This window comes from Oncorhynchus gorbuscha, linkage group LG02 (genome assembly GCF_021184085.1).
Source record: "Oncorhynchus gorbuscha isolate QuinsamMale2020 ecotype Even-year linkage group LG02, OgorEven_v1.0, whole genome shotgun sequence".
Lineage (NCBI taxonomy): Eukaryota > Metazoa > Chordata > Actinopteri > Salmoniformes > Salmonidae > Oncorhynchus > Oncorhynchus gorbuscha.
The window spans coordinates 72,641,290-72,663,822 of NC_060174.1; the positions used below are offsets into that span (position 1 = coordinate 72,641,290).

At 40.0% G+C, this 22,533-nt stretch overlaps 1 protein-coding gene across 3 annotated transcripts; it reads left to right on the forward strand.

Annotated features, from left to right (window-relative positions):
* The first annotated feature begins 1,117 nt into the window (after positions 1-1,117).
* LOC124008918 (rho guanine nucleotide exchange factor 9-like) lies at positions 1,118-22,240 on the forward strand. Of its 3 annotated transcripts, none has more exons than XM_046320518.1 (11): positions 1,118-1,321; positions 6,674-6,853; positions 7,743-7,832; positions 14,759-14,977; positions 16,380-16,559; positions 16,815-17,047; positions 17,381-17,510; positions 18,188-18,319; positions 19,608-19,851; positions 19,937-20,005; positions 20,106-22,240. In XM_046320518.1, exons 1-11 carry the CDS (start codon positions 1,301-1,303, stop codon positions 20,273-20,275), a joined length of 1,668 nt encoding a protein of 555 aa, XP_046176474.1. In that variant the 5' UTR covers positions 1,118-1,300; the 3' UTR covers positions 20,276-22,240. The 3 variants fall into 3 exon arrangements, with proteins under 3 accessions (XP_046176474.1, XP_046176488.1, XP_046176480.1); XM_046320524.1 differs by lacking the exon at positions 1,118-1,321 and adding an exon at positions 1,612-1,742; XM_046320532.1 differs by lacking the exon at positions 7,743-7,832 and having other exon boundaries at positions 1,119-1,321.
* Positions 22,241-22,533: the final 293 nt, after the last annotated feature.

Here is a 22,533-nt window from a genome sequence, read left to right on the forward strand (position 1 = left end):
ACTCCTCTGATTCTAATATTAAATGTTTCCCATACTTAGATGAGTTGCAAAGACAGACAGCATCCTAGTAATTGAGGTCAAAACAATATAATGTTTCCCCCCCTTTTATTTAATATTTAATTATTTAATGAATGGTCTTGTCTGTGGACTAAATACTGTATGTCTGTGCTTTTCTTAAAGCCATCCCATGTTACCCCTTTCTTCATCTCTCCAGACAAGCTCCCAGTTATTGTTGGCTTCTGATTCAAATCCCTTGTGCTTGCCTCTGAGGCAGTCAGTAACCACTCCTGTCTACCTGCTGGCATTGATAAGACCACACAACCAACCAGGCCAGTGCTCTGTTACCGCTCGTCTCCTGGAATCTCCCCCATGACGACTTAGTCTATGTTCCACCAGGTCACTCAGTGGTAGAAAGAACGGTGCGGGTGTGTTGGAACAGCAAAGCTGCTGGTTATCCTCAACCACTTGTCCTATTAGCCTAAAGCATATTTTCTCCTCATCCTGAGCTGTGTTTCTTTAATTTATCTTATTTAATTTATTGGATTATTGTTCAATTGAATTATTATTCTTGTGAGGTTTTTTTTCAACTGAAGTTTGTGTTGGTGGAAGTCTGAGACTTCCAAGGTTGATAGTGCTAATAATCACCTCTCTCCATCATGCTTCTGAGAGTTACAAAAGTGACAGCAATGGGTCTAGTGAACACTGGAGCTCAGAGTCCATGGGGATTGGGAGTGACAGGTGCACAGGAGCCATTATCATACTGTTAAGACCTTTCAATGATTTCTGTGGATCGGTTCAAGTGGGTGGGTGTCAACATTTCTTTTGACAAATACCTACTATTATCAATTGTTACAGTAGCCTAGGCCTATAATGAAATTATGACATTTGAATTGCAAATTGACACAGCCCAATAGAACACCTATTGCAACCCGAAAGCAGTGTCTGTTCATGTTCCTTTTGTTGAGTATTTCAGGGCTGTGATTGTAACTATGTTTTGATGAGCAAGTGTCACGAGGTTAGGACACCCATTTTAAAGCATAGATAGAAACAATAAATGATGAGCCCCCAATTTGCGGCTGTGGTATATTCTTCTATGCATGAAGCACCGCCCAGGCTTTTGCTCCCCACTACGCAGGGAGAGATGCAGCAGTAGCATTCTACAGTGGCTACGTTACCGTCACAATTTTAGTGCATGCCACGACCCTACCTGCTAATGCAAAACGGCACTCAAATCGTCAAATCGGGAAACTAGCAGACTACGGGTGTCAGAGTGGAAAGGGAACTAACGGTGGAAACTCTGATGATGATGAGGATGATGATGGTGAGGATGATTCTGTAAGAGTTATAAACATGAATACAATATTATGTGAAAGAGGAGATAGTTAGAGATTTATATATTTTTCCTTGCATTTGGATAAAATTATGAACAGTCACACAAAATGTTGGTGTACAATAATCTGCACCTTAACCGATTGCATTTTGTTGCGCTCATGTACTACATTATGACCTTGGATATGAAAATGACATTTTGCATGATCGTAATCATCGTATATGATGCTTATGTTTGTGTGGTTAGTGGTTGCTGATACTGTGCCTCAGTGTGCGTATGGATAATCGCAGCCCGCACGCAAGTTTAGCCCACGCACGGCGTGCAGTGGAGGCAAGGAAGTGGGAGCGAATGCGCGTTCTTATGGAGGGACACAGGGCTTCAACATGGCCTCATCACGATATGAATGGCGCTGGTATATTCCATTTTTTCTTATCTTGTTTGTGGTTTACCTTTTCTTTAACATGTCGACCATCAAGTAGAATATGGCAGTCACGGAGCGCCAGATTGGTTATACAGATTTTAAGGAAAGGTTCCTTGGCCTCTGTTCCTCCGTAAATATTTTTTATTGGCATGTAAAACCCACACATGTGGGTTCTGTTGATTAGCCTACTTGTCAATGGTGCTCGGTTGAAATAAATGAGGTCTTATCACATCATCTTCTTGTTCTGGTAGGATTGAAAGAACGCGATTTAATAATAGAATAGAATATATTAGAATAATGTCATTATTGAGCATGTAAGCTCTAAATGGCTGTGTAGATAACATTTTGTACTGACCAACATGTCATGTCTTGGAGCTAGTGGGCGCAATGCAAACAAACAGTATCATCTAGCATACTGTAAACGAACTAGCATATAGCCTAATAATGTTATTATTTACTATCGAATGTTGTCTGTCTTTAAAAAAAATGGACCCTGTTTGAATGGTTTTACGTTGATATTGAAGTAGTTATTATGTCTATTCTTCCATGCTTTTACTTTATCTCACTGTAGGCCCCGTGGTGCAACATAGGCCTATGTTTGTATTTCCATTGCTTTTAGTGAATGCCAGTGGGTCGGCCTAAATAGTATGCATTTTTGCATCATGTTTTGTAATGTAGGCCAAATATAATGCAGTTTTCCTTTTCATAGTGACAAGTCTACAGATGCTATGCATATGATTGCATGTTTTTGTTGTGTGTGTGTTTGCAACCTAATTGAAGATAGACCTACTGTTTCTCTGCTGTATGGAATGCTTACAGTGCTGTTCATATTGCAGGGTCCCAGTAAAAAAAAAATGGTGATGCAATGAGTCTCACTGGAGATAAAATAGCTGTATTGCAAAAAGGCAATGCTTTGGTAGTGTAATAACACTAATACCGTCAGTATGCAGGCATTCCTTTAAAAAAACGACATGATTATTCATTAGTTGTATTATGAGGAAGCCAAAGGTAGGTTTTCATATCAAAACATGGGCGTGCATATTTAATGCAGGCAGGGGTGCATTCACATGGAGATGCATGTGGAGCAAAAATAGCTCTTTATATTCTTGAGCTTGTGAGTTATAGTGGAGAGTGAGCACTCTTGCCACATTTATCAGGGACCATGTTGACTTGTTCATTTGTATATTACTGTGAGGGCTCGTCTGTTTTCATTCTGTTGTATCTCTCATTGTTTGGGCTATCACCTTTTTTTGTTTCACTCAGGATGTTATTAGGATTTCAGAGCTCAGACAAGGGCACCTGTGGTCTATTGCATAAATCTTTGTTTAAAGAAATGTTAATTATGTTAATAGCCTACATAAAGTCAGTTGGCCCGCTGTAACCTGGAATAGGTCATGACATTAACATGTGAATGGAGGGTAGGTTTTTCTCTGCATTATATATTAGAGAAACGTTGTTGAGTAAAACACACATTATGGCAAAGTGTGTTGCTTGTTTTGGGATTATGAGAAAAACAGTCATTCCAAGCAGAGCAACTACAGCTATGTTTTAGGGATTTATTGACCATAACAGCTTGGCTGTGTAATCCGGGTCAATGCACAAATGTAGTATCTACCAGCCTGCACCCTGTTTCAATATGGTGCTCCGGCTCCCTTTAGCCTGCATTTCATTCCAGCCATCTACACAAAGCTCTAGCCAACTACACAAAGCTCTAGCCAACTACACAAAGCTATTGCCAACTACACAAAGCTGTAGTCAACTACACAAAGCTGTAGCCAACTACACAAAGCTCTCTAGAGCAATAGGCTATCCTTTATGTTTATATTCAGCTTTTTACATTATACTGTAGATTGTTCAGTTTAGTGACAAGAAAAGATTTGGTCGATTTTTCTATTTTCTGGGCATATTTAACTTATTTTCTTAGTAGTTTGACTGAACCGTGTACTACTGATCATCTTATGTAACATGTATATTTTACACTGGGGAAAAGTGTATTAAATCAAATCAAATCAAATCAAATTTTATTTGTCACATACACATGGTTAGCAGATGTTAATGCGAGTGTAGCGAAATGCTTGTGCTTCTAGTTCCGACAATGCAGTGATAACCAACAAGTAATCTAACTAACAATTCCAAAACTATAATTATGTACAGTAAATCTGTTTTAGACAGAATAAGGCCAATTACAGATTTTGCCGACAAACCCAGGGCCATTTTGTGAGAGGGAGTGGAAAGATGAAAAGTGGCACAGGTGGAATAAAATATTTTAACCATTGTGGGTGATACAATTAATAGGGTCATCAAACTGAATTTGTTTTGTTTGACCTGGCTTATACTGTGGCAATACGGATGGGGAAATATTAACACAATCATTCCTCTTCATGAGACTTCATTTGAGTAGTTTTAGATCTCCCCACTTCAATGTCTAAACCCTAGATTAAGATTTATCATTTGCAGAAGGAAGTACTCCCTCAGAGTGGAAACAAATAGGCATGTGTCTGTTAGGGTATCATCCCTGAGTCATCACTACCCACTACTCGATCTTATACTTAATCATATTGCAGTGTCCATCGGTGGTATGATCAATGGTGGAATGAAACTTTGGTGTCTTTTAGTTAGTTGGTTGGTTGTGTTTGTCGGGGCACTTATGGTGGATTTAATATTGGAGAAGATTAGAGCAAATCTGAACAAATGGGAAAGAAGAAGTCATCCACCATTGTTTATCACTTTGGCATTAATTATAACGCCTCATTTGTTAGGTTAATCTCACTGAATCAAAGATGTTTAATTCTTCATAATACTGGAAATTTGTATTTTAAAACATACGTTGAAAAAATAAAGTATATATATTTACATACCAGTCAAAAGTTTGGACACACCTACTCATTCAAGGGTTTTTCTGATTTTTTAAAAACTATTTTCTACATTGTAGAATAATAGTGAAGACATCACAACTATGAAATAACACATATGGAATCATGTAGTAACCAAAAAAAGTGTTAAACAAATCAAAATGTAGTTTATACAGTGGGGGGGGGGGAGTATTTAGTCAGCCACCAATTGTGCAAGTTCTCCCACTTAAAAAGATGAGAGAGGCCTGTAATTTTCATCATAGTACACTTCAACTATGACAGAAAAAATGAGAAAAAAATCCAGAAATTCCCATTGTAAGATTTTTAATGAATTTATTTGCAAAATATGGTGGTAAATAAGTATTTGGTCAATAACAAAAGTTTATCTCAATACTTTGTTATATACCCTTTGTTGGCAATGACAGAGGTCGTTTTCTGTAAGTCTTCACAAGGTTTTCACACACTGTTGCTGGTATTTTGGCCCATTCCTCCATGCAGATCTCCTCTAGAGCAGTGATGTTTTGGGGCTGTTGCTGGGCAACACAGACTTTCAACTCCCTCCAAAGATTTTCTATGGGGTTGAGATCTGGAGACTGGCTAGGCCACTCCAGGACCTTGAAATGCTTCTTACGAAGCCACTCCTTCGTTGCCCGGGCGGTGTGTTTGGGATCATTGTCATGCTTAAAGATCCAGCCACGTTTCATCTTCAATGCCCTTGCTGATGGAAGGAGGTTTTCACTCAAAATCTCACGATACACGGCCCCATTCATTCTTTCCTTTACACGGATCAGTCGTCCTGATCCCTTTGCAGAAAAACAGCCCCAACGCATGATGTTTCCACCCCCATGCTTCACAGTAGGTATGGTGTTCTTTGGATGCAACTCAGCATTCTTTGTCCTACAAACACAACGAGTTGAGTTTTTACCAAAAAGTTATATTTTGGTTTCATCTGACCATATGACATTCTCCCAATCTTCTTCTGGATCCTCCAAATGCTCTCTAGCAAACTTCAGACTGGCCCGGACATGTACTGGCTTAAGCAGGGGGACACGTCTGGCACTGCAGGATTTGAGTCCCTGACGGCGTAGTGTGTTACTGATGGTAGGCTTTGTTACTTTGGTCCCAGCTCTCTGCAGGTCATTCAGTAGGTCCCCCCATGTGGTTCTCGGATTGTTGCTCACCGTTCTTGTGATTATTTTTACCCCACGGGGTGAGATCTTGCATGAAGCCCCAGATCGAGGGAGATTATCAGTGGTCTTGTATGTCTTCCATTTCCTAATAATTGCTCCCACAGTTGATTTCTTCAAACCAAGCTGCTTACCTATTGCAGATTCAGTCTTCCCAGCCTGGTGCAGGTCTACAATTTTGTTTCTGGTGTCCTTTGACAGCTCTTTGGTCTTGGCCATAGTGGAGTTTGGAGTGTGACTGTTTGAGGTTGTGGACAGGTGTCTTTTATACTGATAACAAGTTCAAACAGGTGCCATTAATACAGGTAACGAGTGGCGGACAGAGGAGCCTCTTAAAGAAGAAGTTACAGGTCTGTGAGAGCCAGAAATCTTGCTTGTTTCTAGGTGACCAAATACTTATTTTCCACCATAATTTGCAAATAAATTCATTCAAAATCCTACAATGTGATTTTCTGGATTTGTTTTCTAATTTTGTCTGTCATAGTTGAAGTGTACTGCCTATGATGAAAATTACAGGCCTCTCATCTTTTTAAGTGGGAGAACATGCACAATTGGTGGCTGACTAAATACTTTTTTGCCCCACTGTATTTTAGATTCTTCAAAGTAGCCACCCTTTGCCTTGACAGCTTTGCACACTCTATGAGTAGGTAGATAAGTTGGTTCAAAACTCAGAAATGATCGCCAAGACTTGACAGTGCCCTCCTGCCCTTTTGCTAGAAGTTGAATGAGAACTAGAGTACTAATGAGCCCTTACACTCCTCTCTCACCCTTTCCCCCCCCATTTCGCTCTTTCCCCTCACCCCAATATCCCATTTTCCCTCTCCTCTCTTCTCTTTCCCATCTCACTTCCCTTCTCTCCTCTCCCCTATCCGCACCCACACAGTTGATCAGTGGAGGATCCATCGTCAGCGCTGAGGCAGTATGGGATCATGTCACCATGGCCGACAGGGAGTTGGCATTTAAGGCGGGGGATGTAATCAAGGTCCTCGATGCATCAAATAAGGACTGGTGGTGGGGACAGATTGACGATGAAGAAGGATGGTTCCCAGCCAGCTTTGTGAGGGTGAGTGGAGCCATCAACGATTTTCTCATTCTGTGCTGCACCATGTCTTGCCTCTCAACCAGTACACAAGGGTTCACCACCTATTCACAATGGTGTGATGGATTATCAGTGTTAGGGAGTAGTAAACTACACGGAGTTCAACTAGTAATTTAACTACATTTTGCAGTAGCTTGGTGGTAGTTGAACTAAATTCAAATCTATGTAGTGTTTTCAGTAGATAATAAAAGTTGTTTTTGCCTTGTAGCGGTGTAGCTAACTACTGGAACTAGACACTACCTTTTTGGGGGGCAATAGTTTATTTTCTTTTTCGGCATCAGACCTGCCTAATTCTAACTTTAAACATAGTTTTTGTGTTTAATAGGCTAAAAACAATTCTGTTAATGTATGACCCCAGAGTGAGCTGTTCTTGCAGTTTGTAGAAATTTCAGATCTATGTAATAATTTTTCGCAAAGTAGTTTGGATGAAGTGAACTATTTTTTCAAAGTAACTTTAGCTAAGTAAACTATATTTTTCTTCAGGGTAGCTTTAGTATAGCGTAACTTATTCCTGTGTGAAGTAATAGGTAGCTTGGTAAACTACATTTTCAGAGTAACTTCCCCACTACTCATTTAACACTGCCTTATCATTGATAATTATTGATCGACTGCCCCGTTTTGAAGGCAGATATTTTAGGCTTTGATGATGATGATTTGATATTGATAAAAATACGATTATGCCATGGTAATCTCACAGCAACTAAACATTTTTACGAGTCTCCAAATGAAATACTGTGAAAACAAGAAGACATCAGAAAAGTGAGGAGTTAATACCTGGTGGTTATCACTACTAGCCTTCTCACTCTGCTACAAATGAGTCTGAATGAGGTATGTCATGTTTTTCTCTCCAAAGGTTGAACCCCACCTACCACAACCTCAAACAAAACAGGTTTTCTATATCAACCCTATAGCAGCTCCAAGGTTCCAAAACACAACTACCAAGGTGCGTTTAATAGTTTCAGCAAGAACTTCAAAGCATCTGTTTTAACTAGCATCTCACCGCACATTGGACCACCCCATATCTAACATCTTGTAGCTTTGATACTACTGCTTCCATTTGCCGACAACACCATGCTTCAAGTGTCAAGCTTGTAATGGCATTAAGGTTAAACTATGGTACCTCAAACAAGTATAGAGAATAGCTATTGTTAATTCTTAATTGATAAAGTGCTTCCACCAAAATCTAAACAAACAAATAGAAATTTGTTCATTTCCAACTTGGGAAAAATGTAGGAAACTTTTTCCAAGTTGGCCTTGAAAGTGAGTGGTGGGCTCTGCTTTGCTCTCCACTCCCTTTCACACACTCTAATCTATCTCTCCCCACTCAATCTCTATCTTTCATTCTCCTTTCGCTCTTATTCTCACTATCTTCTCTCTCACTAAACTGAAAAGCGAGCACTGAAGCACTGATTCACCTCAGATCTGAATGATGAAACATGTATGACCACCCTTTTAGCAGAGGACAGGGCATATCAAACAGGTGGAGAAAAAGAGCAAGGATTGATGAGTGACTGGATTTGTTGGAAGTTATTTTCAGTACATTTTCTAAAATCTTAAGAGAATGTCTGGATTATTGCACCAATCCAATGAATTACCATACAGCTTTTGTTCACTGGTCCAAGGAAACAGAGAGAGTGGGCACTAAACAGACACCCATGGACAATGAACTCAGGCTGAGATAAACCGTGTACACAGAGGACCATCAAGCACTGAGACAGACCCATCGCCAGGATAAGTGACTTAGGGGGCACTTGAAATCGGCGAGGGGGAAACATCTTTTGGGGTTCTTGCATTGGAATTATATTGAATTCTGCGTATATAATCATGCTATACCACAATAAACATCAAGTTCAAATGATGAGATCATTGAGTGATTTTGAAATGTGTAGCCTATCTCTGCTGTGCTGTTAAAGCACAGTGGACAGTACCCTACGGCTAGGCCGTTTTGGTAATGAGTATAGGCTACAAGATAGATAGAGCAATTCATCTTTTCAAACAGCATATGTGAATGCAGCCATATATACAGCTGTCTTACCCAAATAATGCAAACTTAGTGATGAAAGTAGTAGCCTAGTTATTCATGCATGCAAACAAAAATACTGAATAGCACACTCTTAAATCTGTTTTGCTTAGATCCAGCAATGATTTCCCCTTTTTCAGATCTAGAAAGTCATTGCTCTCTGGGTTAAGGACACACAGGGCCTCCACCAGTTGGCTGTTGTGTTCGCTAAATCGTTCCGACATTTCTGACTCGTGCTGAAGAACAGTCTTTTACACTCAGTCTCTTCTCCTCAGTCCTGCTGGCCTACTGTACTGTCCACCAGATATTGCTGGAGATTTGTACTTATCTAACTATGTAATTTGCTTGGAGCTGGTGGTGGTGCATCATATCCTTTGGTACTATCAATAGAATTCTTCCAGTTAGAATATCCAGCTTGGGTGAAGGCTTTGTCTGCGTTGTTTGGGAAACAAAATGCAGCATCTGCAGTAACTGAGTATTTCAGCCACTCTCTTCCTATGAACCAGATGCTATTACATTAATGTTTTTGGGACAGGAAACTTGCGACTAGGGCAGGATTCTAGGCTAACCTGGGATGGCTCCTCTGTTCCAAGATCATCAGGAACAGTGGGGGTGGCTGTGGTGGAGCCATTATCCTAGCGGTGTTTGTGGAAGGATGCTAGCTACAGCTAGCTAAGAGTAAAGTAGCTTCAACGGTAAACTTGACCCCCAACCTTATAAATCAAAATCATATATTACAGACGGAGGCGTATCACGGTCACTTAGCCTACCACAAAGTGTTTTTTCACGCTTTATATGTAAACCCAAAAGAGTCACACCTAACCGCCCTGTGCTTTCCATAGCCCCCTTACACACACTGCAGTGCGCCCCTGTCCATTGTGCTGACAGCGCAGCGGAGATACAGATCCCCCCCCCCCCCCCCCGGTAACCTGTCACTCAATCATTTGAACTTTTTGTTGATATTTTAATATAGGAACTTAAAACTTAAACTGAGGGGGCTAAAGTTTGAACTGAGGGGGCTAACTCTTCGAACCGGCCCACACTGAGACCAGATGTCTGGAAAAGATTACTTACAACAGAGGCCATTTGTGACTCTTGTATGGCCACATCAGAAGGGTCCCATGACTCTATGTATATTAAGGCAGGGTCTAGTGTTTGTAACATATATTGGCATATGCTTTATACCAATCTTCTTTATGTGCGGTCTCTCAAAGTGTGTTTGGTTACCCAAGTAGTGATAAAGGACAAAACAGCACCAATAACTAACTTACAGTAGCTGGTCTCATTAATGACCACCATCAAAGTTAAACAACTACTTCATATTTGCAAACAAACATATATCATATATGTCAGGACGATTGAGTAAAACTTTCTGGAGTAAATGTTTAAGCCTCATCTTTTATTAATTTGACTGAATCTACACACTGATCTCATCTCATTTCATGTGTTGATTTTCTTTGTGTGACAAGACATAGTAAGATAATTCTATGGGAACATAGTACCCTCATATCCTAGATGGCAATGTGCCCATTAACAACACACTTGCGTCATGGCTGGCTTTGAAATGTGTATTCTCCTGAAAAACATCATGATTATGTAGATGTGCATTAGGAGTCAGCTACCTACCATGTGTTCTCTGGCAAGGATGCTAAAATTAGTTCCCTTTGAGGATTACACAAAGTGACAGTTCATTCTTTGAGATGCCTTCAAGCAACCGATGCACAAATGCGCTCACAACTCCTGCAACTCCTTCAACTAGGAGGTATCAGATTGTAATCAAACAATGAATACTGCGTAGAAGGACTTCATATACATTTTTTCATGGTTTTATCCCTTTTGTAATGCAATGTTATTTCTTATCTGTGTGTGTGTTAACCAACACTTAATTTCTTTCCAAGAACACCCAAATCCATGTCCAAAAGATCCACCTTTAGTCTGTAATTCCATAATATGACAATTAAAAAGAAAAGGTGGAATTCCATATCACTTTCAGTTTAGTAACCACGGCAGCATCATAGAAGGGTTTTGCTTTGTACCTCAGTTACAGCTTTCTACTCGACATAGTCACAGCACTTTATGAATAAAAACAAACACGTTTTTGACAAGTTGGGTGTTTTCACTGTGAATGTTCCTCATTTACTCTAGTGCAGGGATGGGTAACTTTGATGGGGGTGGGGGCCACCAAAAAATCAGAACTCATCTTGAGGGGCCGCAGTGGCTCGCAGGACTGCCTACCTACATCCATACACACACATGCAGTTAGAGCCAGCCCTAGCCTTATGGGGGCCCTAAGCAAATGTTTTTGGTAATTTGGCAAATCGACCTTGATTAGTACATCTTTAGATAGCGTTAAATGCTGACGTTGGCTAATGGAGTGACTGTCAGTGACTGAGATAACAAGAGACAAACTGCTGATGCACAACCAAATTCCTAAATTGCGCTTTGTGTATTCTACTATTGATCCGTGGGCCTACACAAGGCGTGTCACGACCAGTTGCCATCCCTGCTCTATTGAGTCCTGATATTTGTGTTCAATGTAAACATATGAACACTGTTAATTTACAGAACTACAGTGCCTTCTGAACGTATTCATACCCATTGACTTATTCAACATTTTCTTGTGTTACAGCCTGAATTCAATTTTCACCCAAGTGAAAACATGTTTTTATAAATTGTTTCAGATATTTTGAAAATGAAATGCAGAAATATCTAATTTACATACTGTAAGTATTCACACCCGTTTGCAGTGAGAGTTCAAATTGAGCTCAGGTGCATCCAGTTTCCATTGATCATCCTTAAGACGTCATCTAATAGTTTGGACGTAATTTAGAAAGAAACACACATCATTGTAAGGTTTCACAGTTGACAGTGCATGTCAGAGCAGAAACTGTACCATGAAGTCCAAGGAACTGTCAGTCGAGGCATATATCTGAGGAAGTGTATAAAACCATTTCTAGAGTGTTGAAAGTTTCCAAGAGCACAGTGCTTTCCATCATTGGGAAATTGAAAGAATATGGAACTACCCAGACTCCGTCTAGATCTGGCAGTCCAACCAAACTGAGCAACTGGAAAATAATGCAAACCATTCTGTGGTCTGACAAAGAATTTAACTTTTTGGCCTGAATGCAAAGCACTATGTCTGGAGAAAACAAGCTTTTTAGCAGCAGGGACTGAGAGACTGGTAAGGATAGAGGGAGGAATGTATGAGGCCAAATACAGGCAAATTCTGGATGAGAACCTGCTTCAGAGTGCAAGCTACCTGAAACCGGGGCACAGGCATTTTGATCCAACAGGACAATGGCCCTAAGCATACAGCCAAAGCAACGCTGGATTGGCTTCAGAACAAGAATGTGAAAGTCCTTGAGTGGGCCAGCCAAAGGCCAGACTTGAATCCCATTGAAATCTGTGGTAAGACTTGAAGATTGCTGTTCACCGCCACTCCCCATCAAACTTAACAGAGCTTGAGAAAGTCTGCAAGGAAGAGTGAGAGAAAATCTCAAAATCCAGATGTGCAAAGCTGATGCAGACGCACCTAAGACGATTCAAAGCTGTAATCACTGCCAAAGGTGCTTCTACGAAGTATTGACTCAGGGGTTTGAATACGTATGTAAATTAGATATTTCTCTATTTCATTTTCAACAAATGTGCAAAAATGTCTAAAATATGTTTTCACTTTGAGTAGCTTGGATGAAAGGTGCCCAGAGTAAACGGCCTGCTCCTCAGTCTCAGTTGCTAAAATATGCATAGTAAACACTCTGAAGTTTCTAAAACTGTTTGAATAATGTCTGTGAGTATAACAGAACTCATATGGCAGGCAAAAACCTGAGAAGAAATCCAAGCAGGAAGTGGGACATCTGAGGTTGGTCGATTTTCAACCCAGCCCCAATTGAATATTGAATACACAGTGGGATATTGGTTATGTTGCACTTCCTAAGGCTTCCACTAGATGTCAACCGTCTTTAGAAACTTGAATGCGGCTTCTACTGTGATGTGGGGCCGGATGGGAGCTGTTTGAGTCAGTGGTCTGTCCTGGTCACGCGCATTTCACATGATAGCGACCTGCATTCCATGGCTTTTCTACAGACAATGGAATTCTCCGGTTGGAACGTTATTGAAGATTTATGATAACAACATCCTTAAGATTGATTCTGTACTTAGTTTGACAAGTTTCTTCGACCTGTAATATAACTTTTTGAAGTTTTCGTCCGCCGTTCGGCTGGACCTGCACGAGTGTTTGGATTTGTGTACTAAATGTCCTAACAAAAGTAGCTACTTGGACATAAATAATGGACATTATTGAACAAATCAAACATTTATTTTGGAACTAGGATTCCTGGGAGTGCATTCTGATGAAGATCATCAAAGGTAAGGGAATATTAATCATGTTATTTCTGATTTCTGTTGACTCCAACATGGAGGATAATCGTGTTTTTTTTTCTGAGCGCCATCTCAGATTATTGCATGTTTTGCTTTTTCCGTAAAGTTTTTTTGAAATTTGACACAGCGGATGCATTAAGGAGTGGTATATCTATATTTCCATGTCTAACAATTGTATTTTCATCGACATTTATAATGAGTATTTCTGTAAAATGATCTGGCTCTCTGCAATATCACCGGATGTTTTTGGAACGAGTGAATGTAACGCACCAATGTATACTGAGTTTAAAAAATATCTAAATATGAACTTTATCAAACAAAACATACAGTCCTATGAGTGTCATTTGATGAAGATCATCAAAGGTTAGTGATTCATTTAATCTCTTTGTGCTTTTGACTCCTTTAGCTGGAAAAATGGCTGGGTTTTTCTGTGAGTTGGTGGTGACCTAACATAATCGTTTGTGGTGCTTTCGCTGTAAAGCCTATTTGAAACCGGACACTGTGGTGGGATTAACAACAAGATTACCTTTAAATGGTTTTAAATACATGTATGTTTGAGGAATTTTAATTATGAGATTTCTGTTTTGCATTTGGCGCCCTGCACTTTCACTGGCTGTTGTCATATCGATCCCGTTAACGAGATTGTAGCCCTAAGAAGTTTTAAGGGGTACCGTGTGTAGATGGGTGAGGAAAAAAATAAATGTTATCCATTTTGAATTCAGGCTGTAACACAACAAAATGTGGAATATGTCAAGGGGAATTCATATTTTTTTAAGGCACTGCATGTGGTGTATATTTATATTGTTCATTAGGTTAAGTTATAACATGGTCTATCACTATCAATTGAACATGGCTCAATGGGAAACAGATGTTCAGGAGCCACTGTTGAAATACAGGGATTATACAGTGCGGTCTATCAACTGTCCCATTTATCAGTAGCAAAACTCTGTTTTTAAATTCCCCCTATCTCTGCCGTACATCGTGTGAGCGCTCTTGCTTAAAGCTCTATTGTGCAGTCACAGTGGTGTACTCAGCCTAACTTGCAATTTCATGCTTGTTTACTTTTCTTGTTTCGATGCATACTGTTGCTTTAACTCAACCTATTCGATGTAAAGGCTTTTCCCCCTTGCAATGTGTTCGCTACAATTCAAGATCAATGACAACCTTTTTTTGACAGGGACCTGTTTTACAGGTGCACCAGAGGGATGAAGACCTGATGTCCAGTATATGTGTATTTGTTTACTTGTATGTTTGTAACAGGTGTTGTGTTGAATCTAATTATGATGCACAGTGTTAAACTGAAACTGAGTGGCATTGAACATTTATTTAAATTGGGAGAAAAAAGTAATTAGTATGGAGTTGTTTTTTTGTATTTGAATTATATTTTAGATCATATACTTACAACCCAACCCTGATTGTTGATGCTACTGAATATTTGTCCAGGCTGACATTTTGTGTTTGGCTGTCCTCAGCTGTGGGTGAACCAGGAGGAGAGCACGACGGTAGAGACAGTTGAAGGGGCTAGCCCCAGCCCCAGTGAGGTCCAGAACGGCCATGCGGATGCCAGCCCCAGCAGCAGCGACTGCCTGTGCCAGCCCGCCCAGGACAGAGACCAGATGAGGGCCAACATAATCAATGAGATTATGAGCACAGAGCGTCACTACATCAAACACCTGAAGGACATATGTGAGGTAGGCTTGGCTGGCTAGAGGACATCTTCCAGAGACTGAAGGACATATGTGAGGTAGGCTTGGCTGGCTAGAGGACATCTTCCAGAGACTGAAGGACATATGTGAGGTAGGCTTGGCTGGCTAGAGGACATTTTCCAGAGACTGAAGTGCATATGTGAGGCAGAGGTTAGAGACAATTACCTTGTTTTGGATCGTCATCAAACTACTATTCAAAGCATGATAAGTCAGGTTAGTAGTGATGATTCAAAATGAAACATAAGATATTTCATGAGCATGAAGGTTGAAGAAGTTTCTTTAAATATATCGAAGTACCCAGTAAACTGTATATCCAATATCTCCACAGTGCTATAACAGCGTGTGTACACTACAGTGATTAGATTATGCAGTACAGTGCTTCCCATGTCCCTCAGAGGCAAACTTCAATCAATTGTGTTCTAGCCTAACGTAGCAGGGCAGGCGTAAAATAAACACCTGAGCGGTGTTCCTTTCTTTCTGGTCCTGATGAGAGAAGAAAAACTGTCAGGGGAGGTTCTCTTCTGCACTGTTGAACCAATCCAGTAAATGCGGAGGAGGAGTTAAGGTGAAGTGTCGCCTTTTTATCAACCAATAGCGGAAGTTGCGTCACATGCTCTCTTTCCATTTCCCCTTAAAAAAAACGGAAGCGACCGCGCAGAGGGTGATGAGTGTTCCAAAGAGTAGTGACAGGGCTACAGTGTTTTAGTGAGAGATTAGAAGTGATGACTGGGGGTGTTGACCTGTAAGTGCTGGGCTCAGAAATGGTATCCCTCCCATCACATGGCACTCTTCCCCTGCGTATATTGTAAAAAGCACGCCATATCTTTCACGCTCCGCCTGTCTCTGTCAAATAATGCACCCAGTAGAGTACATGAAAAAGTACTCAAAAAGCTCTTATCTGATCTATTAATTTTTAAATCAGTTTTCCCTCTGTTCCCACAGAAATATTACATAATCTGGAAATTATGCAGAGAAAAAAAAAGAGTTTAATTAACATCACATGGGAAATTGTAATGTGTAGGTGACTGTGTATTGAACCGTGATGGTCTCTTAAGTGTGAAACTATATGATTTTTCCTGAATTATTTGAAATGTTATCTGAGAAATAAGCTCCCACAGAGGGGATAAATTACCTAACTGAGATTCTTGCTTATAGAGCTGTAGCCATTTTCACTGCTTTTATTTTTCCCCAGGTCTTATCTGGGAAGAATTTGAATAAATAATGACTATGATGCAATCTTTGGCACTGATGCCTTTTTTATGCTAAGACAAAACTGTTTAAATGCACTGCAGTTAAAACATTATTTTCAGATGCCATGAAACAACCTGCAATAGCTAATATTGCATCAAAACTAAAACATTTTTTCTTATTTTCTTTGCTGCGCCAGGGTTACTTCCGGCAATGTAAAAAAAGAAGAGACATGTTCAACGACGACCAGTTGAGGGTCATATTTGGGAACATTGAAGATATCTATAGATTTCAAATGGGCTTTGTCAGAGACCTGGAGAAGCAGTACAATACAGAAGAACCTCATCTCAGTGAAATAGGTCCCTGCTTTCTAGAGCATGTAAGCATTTTTGTATCTCTCAGAATTTCAAGTGTTTTTTAAATGTAATCCCTCACAATAGATTTGAGTAGATCTTGTGTATCATACATACATGCCCATTTTCTCATCCTTTGTCTTACATCTGAGAACCTTGATGATGGCAGTTCCCTTTGGTTATTAGTTTCGATGGCAAACGTTGGGAAATCCCAAAAAATACAAAAATGTGTAGCTTGTTTCAGCATTTTAGACATACTGTACACATTTATCTGTTTACAGCAAGATGGCTTTTGGATATATTCGGAGTACTGCAACAACCACGTGGATGCCTGCATGGAGCTCTCTCGACTGATGAAGGATGGCCGCTATCAGCAATTCTTCGAGGCATGTCGCCTGGTGCAGCAGATGATTGACATCGCCATTGACGGTTTCCTGCTCACGCCCGTCCAAAAGATCTGCAAGTACCCTCTGCAGCTGGCAGAGCTGCTCAAGTACACTGTCCAGGAGCACAGGTACCTGTCCCTCAGCCTCAATGTCAACATCAAAGATTTACATTCACCTCTGTGTTATGATGAACGATGTTTATACTGATAAAGATCCTTCTGGAATGAATGGTCCTTTATGCTCTCAGGCTAATTGTATGCGACATGAGGGTGCCATGAGGGTGTGAGGGAACCTAGACGTGGATGCGAAGCTAAAAGTATTTTGTGAAGTGAAGTCTATGATAGAGACGTGGCACGGTTTGAATGCCTGACTATTTACGGTACTATGGTTGGCCTTGTATTCCTTCTTTTTCTTAAGTCGCCACCACTGTAACATTGTGTCATCATCCCCTCCTCTTGTAGTGACTACCGTTATGTCGCTGCAGCGCTGGCCGTAATGAGGAATGTCACTCAGCAGATTAACGAGCGGAAGCGTCGCCTGGAAAACATTGAGAAGATAGCACAGTGGCAGGCGTCTGTGCTGGACTGGGAGGTAGGGCTGAGACAGAGTGACAGGAATGAGGAACAAACAGGCACTGTGGGACAAACATACGCCAAGCTGTTTTAGTTGAATGGTTTGCTCTGGCAACTCACTCCTTTGCTTACTGCAATAGTTTGTGTTGGTCAAGAGTTTTGTATTTTACAATGCACATCTTTTGATAAGCTGTCAAGTAGAGCCTTTTTGAAGGCTTGGAGAGGCAAGAAGCTGTTTATTCTTCTAAAGGAAAATATATCTCTCCAATCTCTCCTTTTGGAAATAAGAAAACACAGACTTGTCAAATGCAGTGCATTTTGAAGCACTCCGTTTCATCAGGATGAAACTAGTCAGGAGTGAGAAGAGGAAGTGGATGAATCTGTTTTGCTAGACTTGAACCTGTATTTGATATGAGAGAGAGCTAGCGTTATCCGGTCACTCTGACCTAGTTGAAGAGTTTTTCCAGAGTTGCGCAGTCACTGAGGTACTGTAATTATGTCAAGTAAAAAATGTTGTATTTGATTCTAATCTAAAGAGTCAACGTTAATGAGATGAAGCCTGTCTTACCAGCCTGTATCTTATCAGCCACTTTTCTAATTTCATAAGCATAAAAGGATTCAGTTTTGATGACTATGTATCACAGACCATTATTGATCCTGTTTATAAAGATTTGAACGTCTTGTATTTCTCTTCAGGGGGATGATATTCTAGACAGGAGTTCAGAGCTGGTCTACACTGGGGAGATGTCATGGATCTACCAGCCGTATGGGCGGAGTCAGACTAGGGTCTTCTTCCTGTTCGACCATCAGATGGTTCTGTGTAAAAAGGTAAGGTGGCCACATCTGGGTCACAAATACAATTTCATTGATCGGAACCAGTCTTGGGGCACCCATGTGCTTAGTTAACTCCTCTCTTTTGCAGACACAGTATGAATTTGCTAAAATGTGATCCATTGGGCAATTTGTTTGTGCCAACAAAGTCAGTAGGTGTGTTTGTACCTCCCAGGTTCAAGGCGAATGAAGGTCACGGCTTGAAAAAGAAAATCTCGTCACCAGCTTGGTGTGCCTAAGGGGTAATGATTTATTGTTGAAAACAGAAAGTCTCACAGGATTGTAAGAGAAAATGCTTAGCCTCAGCAGTGTGGTGACAGAGCTTTAGTACAGTATGACTGCAGTTTTTATGACCAAACATGCTTGTTGGATAGTTTATATGACAGCAATTCTTATTTACTCCCCAATACCAACAAGACATTTGAGTCATATTCACAAATCTCTACAACTATGAAAAAAGAATCATCTCAAGAAAAAAGTTCTTCAATGCAAATGTCTTGAGAGATTCTGAAATGTCATTCATGTTAAGAAATTCTCAATTAATGAAGTGCTTAGCTCTTCATTAACCCACAATCAATCCCATTGTTTAGGTACGAGTCTTTATAAAAGCTTAATCATTCAAATATGATGGTAGCTCTCACAAACTTGTAACTTGAAATGAAAATGGTCAGGAACACAATTCTTTCATTCAGCTCCTGAAATGGAATGAACCCTGTGGTACAGAATATTATGTCCCTTGAAGTAACAGAACTTGATGGACATACTGTACATCCCGAGTCACCTCTGCTTGAGATCTCCATCGCCTCAGAACTGTGATTGATTCCTGCTTCTGACGTGGATGGCAACAGTGTTGTTACATAAGAGAGGCCGTCATGTCCAAAGAGAAGTGAGGGGTAGCTGACAGGCTTACAGTACAGGACACAGGGCTGATGTGTCCCTCACAGTTTACCGCTGGCAGCTGAGACAAGTGTGACGCAAGCTCTCAGAGGGGAAAGGAATACAGGAGTACGCAGCAGCAGCAGCATCACTAATGGGGATGAGATGCCTGGAATCTGGAGCAGCTGCTTACAGCATGGACCCCTGTCTGTCACAGGGAAATTGATAGGGTGCAATTATTTCTTCCTGACTGCCAGAAATTGAAGCCTTTTCATTTCCTGTCTGTCATCTGGGTTTCGCAGTACCTTGCTAGTGTTCAAAGCACTAGTGTAGATGATTCAAAGTCAATTAGAATCGGCTCTCTACTTAGTTTTCCCTTCCACTCCTCCCTCCCTTCCTTTTCCTTCAGGACTTGATACGACGAGACATTCTGTACTACAAGGGCCGCATCAATATGGACAGGTACAATGTAGTTGATGCCGTAGACGGGCGGGATGATGACTTCAACGTGAGTGTGAAGAACGCATTCAAGCTGAGTAATAAGGACTCAGACGAGATCCACATCTTCCTGGCCAAGAAGCTGGAGGAGAAACTTCGCTGGCTCAGAGGTTTCCATGAGGAACGCAAGATGGTGCAAGAGGATGAAAAAATAGGTGCGTATGTGAATGAAACGGTCATTTGCACAACAAACGAAAATGGTAAATGAAAACAACAATAGCATTGATTTATATTTTTCAGGGTTTGAGATATCAGAGTATCAGAAGCGGCAAGCTGCAATGACAGTGCGAAGAATGACCAAACAGAAAGGTAAATACACACTTAACCAAGTTTTTACCAAATGTCTGTTTTTAGTCCATCTGTAGTGCATCTCTCTCCTCCTTAATATCTCTCTCCTCCCAAATTGTAGGCCATAAGTCTGTGCCCCCTGGATACCCCCCTCCTATGGACCCCATGAATCCAGGACAGTACTTGGTAGGAGACAGCATGGAACAATCAGAATTTGAATTCCCTGAACCTGAAAGGTGCAAGTCTCCCTTCTGGCAGAGCTTCAGCAGGTTAACCCCCTTTAGGAAATAGAGAAGAGATAGTTTAGAAAGACCACCTAATTTTTTTTTAGAAGCACTATTCTAATTCAATTGTGACTTTTTTTAAAGGGAAATCTGAACACAATAGTATTTGGACCCAAGAGTATTTGGATTGTCACACATTTAGCTTGTGAGCATCTCATTAATGACTGTACTGTTATAATCACTTTACCTGTATGAGTGCAATGACTACTAGCAACACAACTACCACAGTGAACCACACCTTTGGATCCTGAGAAACCTTCCTGTCTCCTGAACTGTGAGAATGTTTTTGTGACCTCTACTAATCCTTGTAGAGTGGAAAAGGGAATCACAGGTTTCAAGAAAGAACATACTGAACATTCATTTTGTGTCCACATTTAAAAATGAGGAAGCGCTAGTCATACATTGATCTTTATGCCAAATCTGGTTGTGTCCTACAGTTCACTGTGACCTTAATGGGCATTTTATAGGTTTCTCTTCTATTATTTTCTTGTTTTTGTTAAAATGTAAAATGCTGGCCAAATGCATCAATCTTGTATTGTTTTTGTTATGATTTATTAAAATTGTATTTTTGTTAATTTGTAATGCATGAAGTCCAATACAGGTATTCTATGTGCAATTATATTCTTACGGGTCAAAGGAAAAGAGAATCAACATCATCAACTTCAATGTGACTCATTCATATACTTTACATCTTGTTGTTTCCTCTAGGACCTTCAGTCTGATAGGAATACCATCTTGAGTTGTTCTCCTAATGGTCATTCACACTGATTTTACATAACCAGGATGGAAGTTTGAGACCTGATATTACAGTATATTCAGCTATCATATAGTATACTACTTTCTTTACCACCTTACAGTTATTGTATAATACTATGTGGTTATAGTTGCACTTACATAAGATGCACCTGTGATTTCTTCAGGTAGAAGAGTCTGCTATAATGCCCTTCAACCAAGTCATCCAACAAAGATTGCGATCTCATAAGAGTCGAACATAGGCTTACCATTCAATTTGACGATAGTTCCAGGAAATAACCATGGTTAAAGCCATATCCATTGGATTTATTTTAATGTGATGTTCATTGTTGATAGTGAGTGCTTTATTGCTTAGGACAAGAAAAGAATACCACTTTGTTTAAAATGTAGCCAAACTACAGTAAAAACATATTGGGAATCATTTTCCTGGGGTGGCTTTCATAGTGCCAGCACAATGTTAGGACATGACTGATTTTACACCTGTTATTTCAGGTTCAACTCTTCACTTCTGCCACCGGGCTTAGATGAAACAGGAGATGGGGGATGTTTCGGGGGGTTTTCTAGGCATTATGATGGCAACTTCAATCAGAAAGTTTGCCAGAATTGAACAAATGCAAAGGGAAGGCTGGTGGTCAAGCAGGTTATCTATATTTATATTTAAAGGGTAAAAACCGTTTTTAAAAGGATATTTATATGCCTAAAAAATTAACTAGGATTTAATACATTGCACTAAATACAGTGTAAAAGTGCAATATGAAAGTGTGCAGTAATATTGAAAGAAAAAAACACTTTTAATATTAAGGCGTTTATCTTGATGATCTATGTATGGAGCATTCATACATTTTTAATAAAGTGCATTACAATGAAAAAAAAACGCTTAAATATCGAATTCCTAAGTGGTTTTTATTTCATTTTTAGTTTTTATTAATAATTATGGATGATTTATCATTCATTCTGTGACTATGTCTTGGAATAAATCCAAATGTGTCAACATGACTGTTTCTTTCATCGCTTAAGTTGTAATGAACCATGTTTGTTGCAAACAGATGTGCATTAACATAAACTCCAATGCAATGGATACACACCAACATCTGATTGAATTGATCTAAAATGCCAGGTGTTGATATTTACTATTTCCTCAAAGAATCACAATCTCCTTATCCTTTCCTCATGATGTACCAAAAGACAAGCACACCAACTTGTAAGATAAATAATGTACAAGATCTACTATTAAAGAATAACCATTGTGTGAAGAAATCCATTTATTGACTATTGCGGGTATGTATGTTGAAAGACTATACGAAGACATTCAACTTCATGGGTAAAATTATGTTTGGAACTGTGCAAATGCAGGATAAGCTACAGTATAATTACACTATGGCCCCCAGCTAGCTACTTAGGGAAGTGGTAGACCTGGTAGCCTGCTGGCTGTGTGTAACAGCTTTTCAGTTGTTTACACTAATCCGTGATGTAGTATAGCCTGCTACTGTAGCGGTGGACGACTTAATAAAG

Coding starts and splice junctions, on each gene's coding strand:
- LOC124008918 (XM_046320518.1), top strand. CDS start 1,301: ATGATGATGAGGATGATGATG. Junction 1,322..6,673: donor TGATGATGAGGATGATGATG/GTGAGGATGATT, acceptor GCACCCACACAG/TTGATCAGTGGAGGATCCAT. Junction 7,833..14,758: donor TCCAAAACACAACTACCAAG/GTGCGTTTAATA, acceptor GGCTGTCCTCAG/CTGTGGGTGAACCAGGAGGA.